Source organism: Phasianus colchicus, chromosome 1, assembly GCF_987193195.1.
Source record: "Phasianus colchicus chromosome 1, bPhaCol1.hap1.1, whole genome shotgun sequence".
NCBI classification, from domain to species: domain Eukaryota; kingdom Metazoa; phylum Chordata; class Aves; order Galliformes; family Phasianidae; genus Phasianus; species Phasianus colchicus.
Window position 1 is genome coordinate 86,820,883 of NC_143436.1, and position 17,280 is coordinate 86,838,162.

A 17,280-nucleotide genomic window follows, 5' to 3' on the forward strand; every position below is an offset into this window, starting at 1 on the left:
TTGAAGCCGCAGTCATTTGAATTCCTCTATGTTCTCAGTGTGCAGCAACAGATTTCTCAGAAAAAAAAATCCCCTTAACAACTATTTGGACATACTTCTGAAAGCAACAGTGAAAATTAAAAAAGCAATGTTCCCAAAGTAGTATCTATTTTTGCAATGTGTGCTTTTAAAGCACAATTCTTATGGAATGAAATACTTCAGTTCTCTTGTGTAAACTTGCACAGATTGTTTGCTATTGATCCTTTGAGTCATATTTTGGCAGTAAACTTATATCTTTCTAGAAAATATAAGTACTACAGACCAAGTGATGTAATCTACATCTATATTTAACTCCTTTTTACTTCTTTTTTGTTTTGTTTTTAAAGAGGAAAACTCTGGAAAGGATGGGAAAATCAAAGGCAGGAGAAGCAAAACAAAACAAAAATAAGACAAACAACACAACATCTGCAGTTAAATTTATATTTTAAATTAAATAATCTGGACTTCAATTTAATTCCCAGTTTGTGAGCCTTGTGATCATGAAAACCTCCAGAAGAAATGGATTGTTTGTCTGTAGGAACACAGGTCTTATGTCACAGGACCGAATTCAGATAAAAGAAAGTAATGCTGCCAGCACACAAGACATAGGCATAAAGACTTCCTTCCTTTTCAACCAAAGCAAAAAGTCTCCTCAAATTAGTGAGACCTATGTTTCCTCAGATCTGATTCTTCTCTCCTCCCTGCCGCCAAACTACAGTCTTGAAAAGAAAAAAATATATATTAAAAAAAGAGGGAGGGAAAAAGGAGTGAGAAGAAAATTGCATGCAGCAAGACCATTCCGTATGGCCTGGGCTTGCTTCATGTGCGTGCTATACATACATGAACTGTATGCTGATGTAAAATGCCTATTCTACATTTTTACTGTCCAAAACAAGTGTGACAGTGCTAGAGTTTGTGGTCCTTTGAGGAGTACATAACACTGCATGATGTTTTCAAGAGAAGTAGGAATAGCCTGTGGAGGAGTGTAGCTGACACAGGGAAACTAATGCAGCACTCTTGATTGATAAAGCTTTGTTCTGCCTCTAAGACTCACATGTGATAAATCCTTAACCGACAAGAGAGACTGACAAGAAAGAAAAGACTGAGCAAGAGAGAGAAAGAGCACACGAGCAAGGGTACAACAGTTTGTGCAGGAGACAGAATACATGCATTTTGCTCATTCCTGCTATAAACTAACAACCACTTCCTAAGGGCCTGAATCTCTTCAAAGCCTGTTTACTCTTAGAAGAACATGGTCAAACCAATGGATAGAGAACACCTGGCAGGATCATATCTTTTATCTCACATGCTGATTTTTTCTTACTTCACTGAAGCAGAGACTCACTGATGCCAGCTTTTTGTACCTTTTCCTTACTCCTCCTCCCTCATGCCATCTGTATCACTGCCTCTCTACTCTCCTCTCCTTGTCACATTGCTTCTCACCTCTTCCTCCTCGCCAGCTGGGAACCAGTGGTGTGGGAGCAGTTAGGCTGAGGATGAATGCCATCCATGCATTTCTGGGAAGCTACAAGCTCTGCTTCTTGGCAAAAGCAACTCACACTCCAGAGTTTACTTGAGAACATCACTTACTGCCTTTCAGATGGAACAGCAGTGAGAAAGCATATTTAAGCCTTGAGAAAATTAAAATTCATGCAACTTCCACTGACTTTATTAACCCACATAAAATCTGTTTCAATAATAGGCAAGAGATTTTGGCCTTGTGTAATAGGAAGGATCAGACTAGATGATTGTGGAGGGCCCTTCTCACTTCAAATTGTGACAATACAGATGCCAGTGAATTTTAAAGATTAGAGGTCTTATTTCCCAGTATGAATTACACTATTTCTTGTTTTAATTTTGGTCTTCCAAAAACAAATCCCAAAGGAATTTATGCACACAGCAGCCCAGAGTCTGCCTTTAGATACTGTCCAAATGACACAAAGTTTTGACCGAGGAGATAGCAGTACCTCTGTTTCCATTAATTCTCTATTAAGTATTACAGGATTCAAAATGTTGATTTCCAGCATTACCTCATGCCTGGGCCTCTCACTGATTAATTAAAACTGTATACATAAAGGAAAAAGAACAAAAAAGCAGAACTGCAATGAAATGAACCAACAGTGTCCCCGATGAAAGAAACGGATTGCTGTTCTCAACTCGTTTCCATAGGTTGATTGTGAATTGTAGCCAGACAAGATCTCCTTTTTCAAGCTTCCAGTAACTGGCAAACATGTCTAATGCACAGGAAGTCGTATTTATAGTTCCATTACTCTCCACAATATACCAATTCTCTGGTAATAAGAAGTTGTCTCTGGGCCTGCTAAATGAAAGATCTTCTTAACAGGAAGCTTCTAAAACTACAGTTAGGAGTGACTGTGGAGAAAAAACCCAGTACAGAACAAACCCTGCAGCATCACCAGACAGTAAATTTAGACATACCAGACTCGTGTTTTAAAAAACAGCTCTGGAATCCTGCTGTTGCAAGTCTTGTTAATTACTCCACTGAATCATGACTTAACTTACAGTACATGTTTAACTTAGCTACTTGATATGTTACTTTTGCTATCTAACTTTAAATTATTTTGGTGTGAAATAGGTAAAGAAATGACTACTACATAAGCTCAGGTAGAAACCTGGGCAGGGCTTCAGAGCATGCAGATATTGAACAAAAAATCTGAGGCACTTCTTTGCTAAAGGAAAACCTATTTCATACTTGCTCAGAGTACTGCAGGTGATAGTCAGCAGCTTGCTTGTGTGCTGGTACTGTTACCTTGCATATAGAAAATTTTTAAGTAAAAACCCAAATATCCATTTGAAGTTTTAAAATTCTCTTCCAGCAACCGTATCAGCATATTCAAAAGGGTACAGCACTCAGCCAGAGATTATTTTTTCTTTCCCCCCAGCCCCCACTTTAATACAAAGAAAAATAATACCATTACTAAAGGAAGACAGAAAAATAGATTAATACTTTACCACAGGAGAATGTCTTTGAAAGCAAAGATCACTACAAAAGTTGTTCTTACCTAGAGATGAAAGAAAAAGAAAAAAAAAAAGAGAGAGAGAGAGAGAAAAAATAGGATTAATAATCATCAGTTGGAACACTGCACCTTCACAACACAAAGAATTCCAGAACAACATTTTACAGACATCATGACAGCCGTGAAACAAATCTAAAGAAAACAAGCTACACCAGAACAGGAAATTGCAATTTCTTTGAAACAATAATTAACCTTAAGAAGGAAACCACTACTAAAGTAAACAAACAAGTAATAAAGGAAACTGTTTTACCACAGGGAAACCTGCCTTAAAGCACTGCGACAAAGGAATAGAAAATGAGTTTGCCTGAAGAGACTAGTTTCTGAAGAAAATGTGAGCAATTCTGCAGTAAGAAGCGTGCAGACAAAGCCATCAAATTTTAATTTTCAAATTTTTAAAGAGGAGGCAGTACCACCTACAGTAATTCAGTAGCCTTTAAATAGAGGACTTAAATCTAAAGTGAATAAAATCTCATTGGGAGGAATCTGAAGGATCATTGGTCTTCACTAACAGGTTGAATTGCTTTTATAACCATAGCTTTTGATGTCCAATACTTGTCATTTTAAATAACTAGAGCTAAACTAGTTGTCTTGGTGACTATTTTATCATCTTAAAAAAATGTGAATCAGAAATGAGAAAATATGAAAAATCAGAAACTTGAATTTTTTTCCTATCAGAACAAGGCAGGTTCAATGTTTCCTCAGGACGAACATGAATTGAAGATAGCATTTTTAGAGTTTATATCAGTATTTACTACACCAGAACTGCTCCTTAAACCTGAAGTATTAATTTCACTCTCTTTTCTGTGGTTCTTAAATAGTTGCAGTAGCTCTCCTGTATTTACTGATATTCCAGTGGGAGAAAAGTTCATAGGGGCATAAGAAAAGCTGTAACTAAAATAAACACTAAAAATGGAACCATTTTTCATTTCAGATGTTATTAAGTCAACTGTGTGTAAATAACAGTGTTTCAGATATTGTCCTTATTTGTTCTTGTCTATCACACTGGTTCTCTTTGTGGTTTCTAGCATTTGGCAACAACAACATAAACAGAAAAGCTAGCAACACAACAAAAGTTTAGCAAAGGCAACCATAATTTGATTTTTAAAAAAACAACACACAAACAAAACCAAAACAAGGCACAATACAGCAATCAGCTCTGTAAGCAATGGAACCAACATAGTTTGGCTTCCTGAGAACTTGCATCCTCTGGGGACTCTAAAAACCTTCAGTAGGTTTGCAAGCTCATGCTGTAGATTTCTGCACAATGGAGCACTAAGATCCCTCTTTTGTACCTGGAAAGACACTGTGATGGAACTGACTGACACTTAACATCATCAAAATCTCTTTTTCTCAAGTGGTCCAGAAGTTACTAGGAATTACTGGCATACAGACAGATAAAAGACTTTCTTCCCTAAAAGAACAAGCTAATTGAGAGAACAGAATTCTTTACAGAATTCTTTTGTTCAGTTTTTACAAAGTGGTATTTGACTATGAAAAAGCACTTCCTTGTTCTCTGGACCATCTTAATATTATTAGCATTGTTTAGATTTGTGACTTCATGTTATCTTTCACACATGTTTATGAGGATTACCAAAAGAAAACATCTTTATAAGATGCTAAAATAGATATACAGTCAGCAAATCCCAACACTTACTGAGAAAGAGATTTTGGTGAAGGAGGAAATGGAAAACATTTGTTACAGAGTTATGAAACACAAATACACCCTCTGCTGCATCACTGTCACAAAGTGAGTTTTTCCTCTCTCTCCTAAAGGGATTTGGGAAATGGAAATTTCCAAAGCAAGACAAATGGCAGAAAATAACATGTACAAACTAAGAATGTCACAGAGTTACATGCAGGAAGCCCAATAAGAGATTACCTTTGGAAAAACCTTCTAAATGGAAAAATGGTGCAGCAGCTACTGGGAAAGAAGAGGGAAAGTCAGGCCTATCAAAAAAATAACAAAATCCCCCGACTCCCAGGGGGAAAATTAGAGAAAAAACAAAAGATGTTACAGTCAGAAAGATCGCTGGTGGTAAAATGATGTATTTTTCTCACACTGTTAAACCAAAGAGTAACAACGTATTTGGAAACCCTCTGCATTACCCTGCAGTTGTCTACCCTCCTACTTGACAAGCGATAACCAAGAATGTTCCAGTGGCCAGCAGCAACCTGCTAACGGACCTTATAGCATTTTATAGAGACCTATAGCATTTTATAGAGAAAGATTCCGCCATGTAAATACTTAAGGGATAGGGAGGATATAAGGTTTCTTTCTAAGTTCTGTCAGTGCTTAAAATGCATGATTATCCTTCTTATTTGCTGTTCTTTTTTTTTTTTTTTTAAGTGCCCTATTTATAGTTTGAATTAGTCAAGCTCAGTTTCAAACTACTGGATCTCATCATCGCCTTTCCTGCTAAATATTGCCAAAAGACTACTCTTGATTATAGGTGCTTTTTGATAAAGTCACTCTTTAACCTTTTCTTGACTAAGCTGGCTTTTAAGGTACAGGAAGACTGCAAGCCTGAAACAAAAGCAAAGGTAGAGACCTGGAAGATGCAGACAAAATTTCAAACAAATTTCAAAAAATCCCGAGGGAGATACCATACCTGAGCCATCCTCAAAAACAAGAATGAACTAAATGAATCCATTATATCATGGATCTCTGTGCTATTCTTCCACTGAGTCATCAGCATGAGCCATCTTTCTGTGGCATGTGAGGCCCACTTGCTATACCCACTGACCATCATGCTTATCCCATGAGATTATCATTTTCTTCAATTCCAGTTGCTTTATTCCTTGTTTCTTTTTAACTCAGAGATGCTCCATATGCTTTTTGGGTGCTGTAATGAAAGACTTCTCAAATGATGAATGGATACCAAGAATGCATTCCATAAGCAGACTGAAATAAGCCCTTCTGTTCATTATCTCTCAAAGACAAGTTGCAATCATCCAGTTTAAGAAGCTTTATGCAGATGTACCATGGTTCTGATACAGCTCATAGAATCATCTGCATTTGCATTCTGCAAAAGATCTTTAAGATGGTCAAGTACAATCACTAACCTGACCTACTGAGTTCTACTAAACCATGCCCCTTAATGCCATGTCTACACATCACTTACACACCTGCAAGGATGGGTACTCCACCACTTCACTGGGCAGCCCCTTGCAATGCTTGAGCCAAAGTCACTTTTGCACCAGAAGGCAACAGCAAGAAAGACAGACAGAAAGGAAAAAAAAATTCTAAATCTTTGCTATTTTAGTGACTTCATGGGGCCTTTTCTGAATATGTAGGACTCTAATGCCGGTCACTTTATGCATGTTGATTTCCGGTAAAGCATAAGACAAAAACTACCAAGATACCAAAAAGACAATACAAAGCATTTGGAGAATGCACACAGAAATAAACCTGAGGTAATTTGGAAAAATACCCTGTGATGGTGACAAGCACTGTCATTGGGCAAGCTGCCTGAATACTGACTACAAACACCTAACAAAGAAAAGCATGAGCAAAAGGCACATCAATCCTCACATAAGTATAGATTTAGGTAATTCAATAAATAAGACAATGTTCTGGCCTTTTGACTGACTTACTTATTTTGGCTTGGAACACTTGTTATTAGGTTGCCTGAACCAGGCCCCTGTTGCTCACATCTGCTTCCTGCTTTTTGGGCCCTTCCGCAACCAGGAATTCCACTGACCTGGGGCTGGACTTAGCCCAGCAGCCGGACAGAGATCCCTTCCCATAGCTGGGCTGCTGCTTCAAGCACCAAGATGCTTGACAGTAACTGTGAGACAGTCAACATCCTGCCTCATAGAGGGACAAGTGAGGGCTAACAGCTTACATAAGCAGTTTAAGGACAATTTCCTCGCCCTCCTCACCCTCACCTTCTACTTCATTCAGCACATTTTAATTTTGAAAAACAAACTTGTAAACCTCATTTGTGTTCCTTTTCTCATTGAAAGAGCAAAAGAAGAGCAGTTCAGAATAAATGCTACCAATCCGTTCCACAGCCAAGGCAAAGGCTGTTCAGAAAGAAGAAAACAAAACCCAGAAATACCACGTCACTGCTCAGGCTGAAAGATAGATTCTAGTTACACAGCTTACACAATGGCACACGTCGAACAACATGCTTGGTTTTTTCTTCAGCACTGACTCAACTGAACTAAATCTGCACTACTTTGACATGTAAACAGTTCCTTTACAATCAGCAAAACAAAGTGCAGACAGCTTTAAGCTGGACATAAACTTTTGCCATCTACATTTGGGCATTTACACAGTTATAATCATTAACTCCATTAGCTTAGTATACTCAAAGTTTGCAGCATGTTGTATTAAAGAACTGAGGATTTTTTAAAAACTTTTATTTGCAATATATTTACATTCAATATTTACTCATCTGGTGCACTTTCTGCAACCAGCAGATTACTGGATGAGGTTGTTTTCCTTTGAGATACATGTGCAAAATGTATCAGTAAGCACATACAAAATATTATCTCAGGCATCCTTACAGCCTTTCTTAGGAGCAGTTAAGGGCTATGTTTTATAGAAATAACTTTTTTTTTTTTGCTAATTGTTCTCTTTGATTATTCTTCATCCCTCAAATGAATGTTATTTCCAAGAAATGTCACTTTTCTAAGTATCAAGGTTGTTTACATTCTACGCAAATGTTACATTCTCAGGCTTTCAGTTTTGCAAATATCAAAAATAAGGGAGATGATGATGATGCTGTACTTTAAAAACATTCCATAAAAGGCTGAGTCTTATGGCATTTTAGGTTTCCCACAAGATGCTTTTCTGTCTATCATTTCAGAACTTTTTCCCACACATCATATTCTTGATATAGACTTTGGCAGGTTGAAAGGTATGCACTGGCTGGAAAAGGACAGCTTGTTTTCAGCATACCCTTCTACTGTTAAACATTAAACACTTTTTGTTCAAGGTAAATCAGACTGAGCAGTGCATACATAGAAAAGCTGATAGTTGTTGTTGAGAAAGCTTAAGTCCTGAAGGATGTCAAAGGCTTCATGATAGTTTTACAGAGAAGTAACAGTAACCTTGAAAAAATAATCAGCATTTCTTGCAAACAAGAAATGGTCTTCATGCCAATCCCTTAAGAGAGGCCTGAGAGCACAACAGCACACTTTCCAGGAAATTTAGTGGAAGGATAATGCAGATACTCTTTGAGGAACTTATAACTGAAGAAAAAATACATGGAGTAGAACAAATATTGACTTTTATGTACAAAAGAGGTGTGATTCCTCCAGTTTAGCCCACAGCAAGGCAATTTTAAAGCCTTGAAACTGTATCAGAGAATGTGCTCATCTTATTCTTGATCAGTAAGATCAGTGGAGTTTCCCTACTACTCTGTTAAGGAATCAATGACTGGAACAAATGTGAACATAACAGTTGTATCTGAAGTTAGAGGAACTTTCCAAGGCTGGAAGTTGCAGCACAAACTTGCCATTTGTATTTTGCAAGTTCATAGACGTGCATATGCACAAGAAGGGACAGGACACTTTACTGACAGCAACTGAATCGTGGTCAAAGCTCGCTAATGCCATGATACTACCATTGCTAAACACGAAAAAAGACTTAGTGTTGATAAAATCAGAATTCATATAAGGACAGAGAAAGTTTCCAAAGCTCCTTGGACCACAGATACTTGTGGTTCTTTTCATTTAGCATTATGCGCAGCTATCTTTAAAAGGGCATTTAATGTTTCATAAAACTAGAGTTTAAAACAAAAGCACTTCTAATCAGATCTGGCAGGAAAGGGAGAAATGCATACATAGAATGAGGTAAGTGTGATCTTGCCCAGCTGAAGAACAGGGAATGGCAGGGCTTCAGGCCATGACTCACACAGACACTAAACAGTAGAGAGCTAGAGATAATTCTCAGGTAAACTTTGCCTGAGCCACTACGTCATCCCTCTCTACCCTTCCTGCATTAATCATGTCATTAGCAACCTGATGCAAGCCGAGAAGAATGTCTGATTTACAGGGAGCAGAGCAACGCTAACAGAACAAACACATTGGCAGGTCAAAAAAGGGAAGACCAACCCAGATTTCATTTTAGCTCTAACCACACCCTAGAAGAACGAGAAAATTAGGGAAAAGAAAAACCCAAAACAAAAAAGTTATCTACTCACAGCGAGATTGCCTACTTGGTTAAAAGTTCCTGATGAACCAGTTACTGAAAGTACAAATACAAAGGACACACAAGAGCACGCAGATAGAGAGCCAGCCTGAACATGCATCCAAACAAGGCAAAGAGAAAGAAAAAAAAGCTTTCTTTTGAAGTTTCCACAGCAGTTACATAATTTTCACATTAGCCTAAATGTTTTTAAACATCCTTTATAGCATACAGTTGTGAATCAGTTTACAGTAAGCACACACGAAGTGTGCTGCTAGAAAAGATTTATGTCCCAGTCAGTTACTTTGGCTACTCCACTAAAACAAGAAGGATGAGGAAACACTACAACAAGAAAAAAAGAAAAAGTTTCAGAATATCTTTTTTAAATAATTACTCATGCTGGATTGATAGTAGCCACTTTGAGAATCAGGCGATTGTTTAAAATACTGGATGTGGCTATTCAACTTAATTACCTCAAAAGGGTAACAGTCATTTTAAGAAACTGCAAATACTTTCATTCTGGAACAAACAAAAAACACTATAGATTACATTAAAAACAGAATCTATTTATCCTTAGGTTTCTTGAGAGCATTCACAGCAAGCATGTTTACCGAAGTCTCTCTATAATCAAATGGAAACCTCAGTGCTTACAAACTTTTTGTTCAGGTTCTCATGATTTCATCTGCTTCTAAGTCTTCCTAGAGTAGGCTGCCTATTTTCTCACCATTTCCTTCCAGAGAACACTCCCTTCTCTTTCACTTTCCTCTCATTTTATCTCATGTCAAACTTGTGAATTGCTAAATTGATTTTAGCTTTATGACTTCAAACCATAGGGTTGTAGGTCTACTTTTCATCACAAAGCAAAGTTCTGGAAATAGAAAAGCAGAGTCAGGAGGTAAACTACATTATCTCCTGCTTTTCTCCTTAGTCTTTGACTCACTTCAGCAGCTGCATTGGAGCTACTGATACCTACAAGCATCAGCTCATTTTAAAATAAATAGCCATTTGGTTCTTGCTGATTATTCATGGCATCTCTTTCTCAATATTAAAAGTAATACAAAAAAAACCCTAATTTTATTGCTCAAATATTAAGATAATACATCAAAATATTAGTGGAATATGAGATAATATCAAAGAAAATACAACATACTGGCACAATTTGGAAAGCCTCTTTGTTGTGCCATGACTGTAGGACTCAATCTCCCTTAAAATTGAAATCAAGATCTTCTGAAGGTTTTCTCAATCTACAAATATGGATATATCCCTTTCCAAGCTGCTACCTTTCAAGTCAACATTAAGTTGAGACAGTCATGCAACGATTTTGCTCTTGATAGCTGTTCAATAACATATGAAGAGAAATGCCAGCAATCTTAAATCTGAAACAGGAAATAGTCTGTTTTATAACTATTCACTTTCTCAACAGTTTTTGAAGGACAGTTTAAGACTACGTAGGCAACAAACAGTGAAAAATCTCCCAGAAGAGTCCCTGCGTAGATAAACAGGGTGTGCCAGAAACCGTAGGTTGGTGAGCGTCATGTTTGTGCCTCATTCAGCAAAGGTGTTAAGGACAGTTTCACAAGATGGGATTTGGGTAGGGGTGTGTGCGACTGCTTCATACCTTCTTAATTTGAGACCTACTGAAATGAAGAAAAAGATTAAAGGAGACAATGCCAACAGCTTAATGCATATTCTATAGACTATGCACTTTATATACATTATAGTCTATATGAGCACTCTGGGGAAGCCTGCCCTCTGATAAACCACAATTTTGATTTTCAGGTGGCCCTGCAGAATATAAACCAGGATCACAATTTGTTAAGCTTAATCTAGCGGTGCCTTTCAAAACAAACCCATTTCAGACACATCTAGCAAACAGTCCCCTTCCCAGCCTACATCCAAAGCCTTATCTTCAGTAACAACAAAGTCCTTCTCTAATGAAGACTTCAATGATATCTTCTAAACCTGCCAATAATTTGCATTACATACTACACCTAGGAATTTTAACTTGACCTCTGGCCCCTTTAAGGAAGTCATTAGTCTGCTCCAAATGACCCATAGACTGTGCAGAAAGCCAGAGCTCCCAGAAATTCTCTCAAATGCATAATTTATCTGTCCCCTGGGGTAAGGCTGTGTGTGCCTCTATGCACACTCCAAAGGGTGAAAAGAGCTTTCCACATTCTTGAGTGTCTCACACAAGGTCCTTCCAGGCCCTTCCCTTCTCCAAGGCACTGCTTCCTTCCATGATCACATCTCAACATGGGGTCTCAAAACTTTACTCACAGCTTGGAGGTAGCATTTTTTTTGCATGCATGCATGATGTGCTCTCACGGGCATTCACATGCACTTCACTAGCACAGGCTCTAGAAAGGCATGCAGGAGGAATGAGCACAACCCACTTAACACTGGACACACATTCCTGCCTGACTTCTGGCATGGGAGCACACATTATGAACACCTTCCCAAAAGGAGCAGGCAGCAAAGCTTACTCGGTGGCTTACAACCCCCATACAAATGTGTGGTGTCTTCTGGTGGTGGGAATTAATCTTTTGCTAACTTAAAAAAATCTATCCCTAATGAGGAAAAAGAAAAAGAAACAGAACAGACAATGGCTACAGAGACTCCAGAGGAATGTAATGACTAAAACAAAAGGCAAGAGCAGCACTATGACGGGGGTTTATTAATCAGTCAAAAAAACAGGCTTGAAATGATTCATCTACAGAATCAAATCCCAGTAGGATTGCCTTAAATTTCTTTCAGAAATTACAGGATTTCATGCAGTTTATGTTCCAGATCTTTTGCAATAGACCATTAAAGGAAATGATCCATCTGCTCTTCTAGATCAGAAAGGCGTGCTATCAAAGCAGGGTAATGTCACTGTCCTGGATAGGAGAACAGGCTAAGAAGCACCTGGCCATACCCTCTGAACGAAGGAGGCGAGTCAATGCAGTGCACAGACAATGCCAGCCCTTACCCAAACTGTTACTGGTGCAATTCAAACGGTGATTGTAAAACTACAGTAAGAAAATGCAGGTCAATGGGAGCAACAACTACCATTATGAAAAGGGGGCACAGACTATAATGTGCAAAGACAACAGTGGAATGACTTTGGTATTTGACTGCATTCATTTAAGGGAAGGTGTGACTAAGCATCTTAAATATAGCCTTGTTCCTTTAAAACATTATCTTACTTCTGCTACTACAAGAAAGCAGACTTGCACAGACCCCATATACTTCAGTAATTCAGCTTTTTACTGACGTGTATGTAGGAAACATTCTGAATATGCCAGTGACAGCAGTGTGCTGAGATTTTGACATTTTGAGCATTTCCGCATTGGCATATAATTTTACACACTAAACTGATGCTTGCAACCCATCCATGCCAGGCCTTCTTTCAATTACATTCATTATCTCACTAACAACAAAGGTTAAAACATGAATTGAATGAAAATCTGAATTCTCTAGTTTCAATGATTAAAAATTAAATAAACAGTCTACTCTTTTCAGTGTCAAATACACAGATTTTTCAAGTAGAGCAGCAAGATTTTGTCTTCTTATATACTGCAAGCACACCATGTGGCCTTCGAGGGGCACAGTGGTAACAGTTCATTCTAGATTCCTAGATTTCATTCATAGATGACGAAGCCAGGTATCAAGTACTTTCTACATTTGATAAGGAGAAAAATTCCTTCAGTAATGCTTCAGGTGCATGCCTAAAGATGAAGGAGAAAGAGTAGGATACTGTGACATCAAAAATGGATAGCCATAGATCTGGCAAGAATTATGAATAGAAGAGAAAAACCCACATATGTTGGAAGGGTTTGGACATGGATCACACCTCACTGCACTTGCCAGAAAACACCACAAAGTGAAAAATTAATCTTGTTGCAAGCCATTACTCAAAGAGTGACAGAAAACTGTTAAGAGCTATTTGATTGTTTGAATTAATAATCAAATTCTGTGACAATGCATCGAGTGGTATTATATTATCATATTATGACCTAAGTATCTGTGAAAGCTTTGTAAAAAAGTTTCCTTTCTTCCCTCTCAACAAGTACAGTGGTCTTACACTGCTTGCTCTGTCTAAAGACAAAAATGTACCATAAAATATCTAATGGTGCTATACTGACAAGTAGAAAAAATTTTTACTTCTTCAACGTAGACACAAGGAATTTCCTTATATTCATGTTGTCATTAGTCAAAACTAATCCAGTATACTTTCAAGAGAAATCAAGCAACCAAAAAAACCCCAAGTCATGGAGACAGGCTGATGAACTGACCTCCTTTCCCATACCCTACATTGCTGTATGGTTTTGCAAGGTGCATATTTACACAGCCCTTCATAGAAACTTTCTTAGTAGTGTTATTTTAACCAGCAGTTTATAAAAAAGGGATGTGTCTGCTTTTTTCTTTTTTCTTTTTTTTTATCTCACTCCTGTAATTTCGTCAGTAACCATTCATTCAGCAATAAAAGTTTCTCAAAAAGTTTGCCCTTGTTGACTTTACAGCCTAACTTTTGTGGTTCCAAAGTTAATGAGCTTAAATCATAATGCCATCACAGATGTAAAAATCGAGCATCTGTAATGCTACAAAGGAAAATACATAATATTTAAGTAAGAATATGGGACATTTATAATTTTAAAAACTCCTAAATGCTTCTATTATTAAGAACTGTTATTACAACTGTTACGATACTTGTTACCTTATATAGTACTTGTTACCTTACAGCTAATAGAAAAGTGATTAAATGGCATATGACTGGGAAAATAATACAAAGAATAAAGATAGTACTGGAGATGACCTGACATTGACACAGGAGAGGAGACAGTTCATCACATCAGAAAAGCAAAGCAAAATTGACACAGCGTGGTAGAATTTTAGAAATCTAAGAGTGCAAGACGTTATACTGAACTCATGAGCTAATGCAGATTAACTGGTGCCTTCTCCCTCTGTCATTATCCATCAGATGGTTTAATACTAGAAATACATTAAGTGGCTTTCACTCTTGGCAATAACTTCCAAAAACAGTGGATAAATATAAAGCATAATCCAGCTTGAAACTACTCTTCAGCTTATGTTAAGTGAGTTGTTACTAGTAAATAAAAAAAACTGGCTTCCTGTATCCAAGTAATCCCACTTTCCTTCCTTTTCTCTTCTGTTAAGTCCTTGGAACATCATCTATAAGTGCAGATTACATTCATTCTACTCTTCAGCATACGACAGAATCAAGTTCAGTTTCACTGAGGTCTTTCCAGGGGCCTGCCTTCAATTCATTTTGTGCTTTAACTGATTTACATGGTCACATCTCCATGAAAGAAATGGTTACTAGCACATAACTCAACATCAATACTGTGGTATTCTTTCCACTCCTGTATCCACCTGGCTATGGGATATACTTTTCAAAAGGTGGCTTCTAGAACAGTGACCTAACTCCATGAACCACTGAACTCCCAGATGCGTGGAACTTAAGTAGACAATTTGTTCTCTCCCTATCACAGTAAAGGAATATGTTTGAAACTAAAGAAGAATACAGAAGAAAGCAAAGAAGGAACAAATCTTTAAATGAACCAAAGTCAGAGATTAAATAGCAGCGTTTTATATTAGTATTATTACAGGTGTGTGCCAGCCATCAAAGCAGTACATCAGAAAAGCATATTATGAGTGCAAAATTTGGCAGCATCCTTACTGGATCTAGTCTATTTACTTACGTTTGATAAAAGCAATATTTACTTATGCTTGTTAAAAAAAGTTACATTGACTTCTACATTTCATTACAGATTCATATTACAAAAGAGACGATTCTGGACACGACAAAGGAAATTTAGGGAAATATCCCTAACTATCAAGAGAAGAGATCTGTACTGGTAGGGTTTACTTATTTATTCATTTTGCATGTTTTAAAGTGGGTGCACCTGATGGCTAAAAAAATAATCTAATTTCTCAGGTGAGTTTTTAGATAACATGAAAATAATGGGAATCTGGACACACAGGTACTTTTCCCAGGTAATTTTGTAAACTACTAGTAAAAAAATTACAGATACAGATTTTCAAAAACAAATCACTTCTAGTTTCTTGGCAAAAACTTGGAAGACTTTCTCACATCTCCTACACATACTTGGCATTATTCTATCTATCCAATACTTTTAAATGCAAAGCTATACAATGTGAGATGAGAAGAAAAAAAAAAAAAGATTTTGTTCTGTGTACTAGAGGAGAACTCCCTTTAGGTGAATTAAATGTTTGTTAGATACCAAATCAGCCATTGAATCTAAACTAAAAGTAAAAATATATTATAACTGGCTTTCTATTTCTCCTACCCAACTTTCTCAAGCTAAAGATCCATTTAAAGTAGTACACAGAACTATTTAAAAAGTATCCAAATCCTCCTAATGCTTAAAAAAGTAAGGTTGCATTAGGCAGCTGTCTCATTACTTTAAAAACACAGACTGGTTAACTTGTCTGTTTTTGCCATTTGTACACTAGAACAACAAGCAATGTTATTTTGGACAGAAATAATGTTTCTGAAAACATATTCTGGAATTTTACTGTTCTCTTTGAATTAATACGGATTTTGCAATAAGTGGCCCTTTGGGAGAGCACATTTCTGATGTCTTTGCATGAAACACAGCTTCCTGAAACACTTCCTGTCTTGCACCCGTTTTTCGATATTATCACTGTTGTTTGACAAGAGTGAGGTAAGCTAGAACTGTAGGGATACTTTACAGCATTTCTTTGAAACTCCGGCATCCTTAACTCATTCACTTCCTCATCAAAGTAGACTTCATAGTCTTAGAGGAATGACTTTTCAGGGTGTATGAGATGCCTTCCATCAAGCAATCTCCAAGTGTTTAACTGAGGGAAATAAAAGACTGAGCTTTTCGGGTGAGCAAAAATGAAAAAGAACATGAACAAGCCTCATTATATAAAATGGAGAAGTGATACCACCTTTGTAGTGGCCAGGCCCAAACAGAGTTGGGGAGGCAAGATGGTATCATTTACACAGATGACAGACAGACATTATAGTGAGAACAGCAGAGAGAGAGAGACACAGGTTTACAGTGGTAAGGTTTATCAGCATTGTCCCATTGAGACCCACTTGGCTGACTCTCAGCAAATAAAATTGTACAGCTGCTCAAGATAACCAGTAAAGCTGAACTAAACCTGTTTTAGTGGGAAAACATACTCTGAATTTGCACAGAGCTTAGCTATAATGTAACACCACAAACTTACATCCCAAACACCATCACAAAGCTTCCTGACATTTTAAAACAAGCTTTCTCAGGCCAGGAGGGCCATAACGAAGCATTTTAACTTGCTCATGAAGTGGTGGTCCCATAATCTCTAGCATGAGCTCAGTGAATGAATGAATCTTTCAATAGCATACGATTGACAGTATCAAACCTACCCATATTTTCATTAAATAAGCCAGAATTAGTGCTCAGGTTATATTCACTGTGGTAGGACAAAGTTACTGTGATGCTGACCAATGATATCTGGAATACAAGTTTTATTTGTGTTAAAGCATGTTAGAAAAGTTAGCAAGGTAAATTCACTCCACCTTATTGAACTAAACTGAATGGCCACTGTCTCCATTTGAGAAGTTTTAACATAGAATCATAGAGTTGTTAATGTTAGAAAAAACCTCCAAGATCATCTAGTCCAACCATCAACACACCCCCACCATGTTCATTAAACCATGTCCATCAGTGCCATATCTGCATGGCTCTTGGACACCCCCAATGAATCTACTACCTCCCTGAGCAACCCATTCCGATACCTCACCACTTTCTGAGAAGAAATTTTTCCTAATATCCAACCTGAACCTCCCCTGGGGCAACTTAAGGCTTTTACTTCTTCTCCTGTGATTGCACAAAGCTTTCTGCATCAGCAAACCACAGTCTGGGAGAGTCCCTTTGTTGCTTTTTGATGAAATGAGGTGCTCGAACTGCTAAGAGGGCATTAGATGTAGAGGAGAGCAGAAGGGCTTTGTACTGCACCCAAATTTCTCCACCGCGGGCACCAGAAGAGGCTAAAAGAGAGCAGCGCCAAGGAGTGTGAAGATGCTTTAATAAGCCTGTTATGAGACTGATA

The 17,280-nt window shown here is 37.6% G+C and overlaps 2 protein-coding genes across 5 annotated transcripts in view; one reads left to right on the plus strand and one right to left on the minus strand.

Moving 5' to 3' along the window:
- The window catches only part of CMSS1 (cms1 ribosomal small subunit homolog), a 228,872-nt gene that overhangs the window by 109,148 nt on the left and 102,444 nt on the right, over positions 1-17,280 (minus strand). The window contains exon 2 of one of the 2 annotated variants that reach the window (XM_090151375.1): positions 4,936-4,974. The exons of the other annotated variant lie outside the window; for it this stretch is intronic. Within the exon in view, the coding sequence (XP_090007501.1) occupies positions 4,936-4,974 (39 nt within the window). The remainder of the gene's footprint in view (positions 1-4,935; positions 4,975-17,280) is intronic. 2 annotated transcript variants of the gene reach the window in all.
- The window catches only part of FILIP1L (filamin A interacting protein 1 like), a 194,920-nt gene that overhangs the window by 79,128 nt on the left and 98,512 nt on the right, over positions 1-17,280 (plus strand). The window contains exon 2 of one of the 3 annotated variants that reach the window (XM_090151160.1): positions 14,967-15,053. The exons of the other annotated variants lie outside the window; for them this stretch is intronic. The gene's annotated coding sequence lies outside the window, so the exon portion shown is untranslated. The remainder of the gene's footprint in view (positions 1-14,966; positions 15,054-17,280) is intronic. 3 annotated transcript variants of the gene reach the window in all.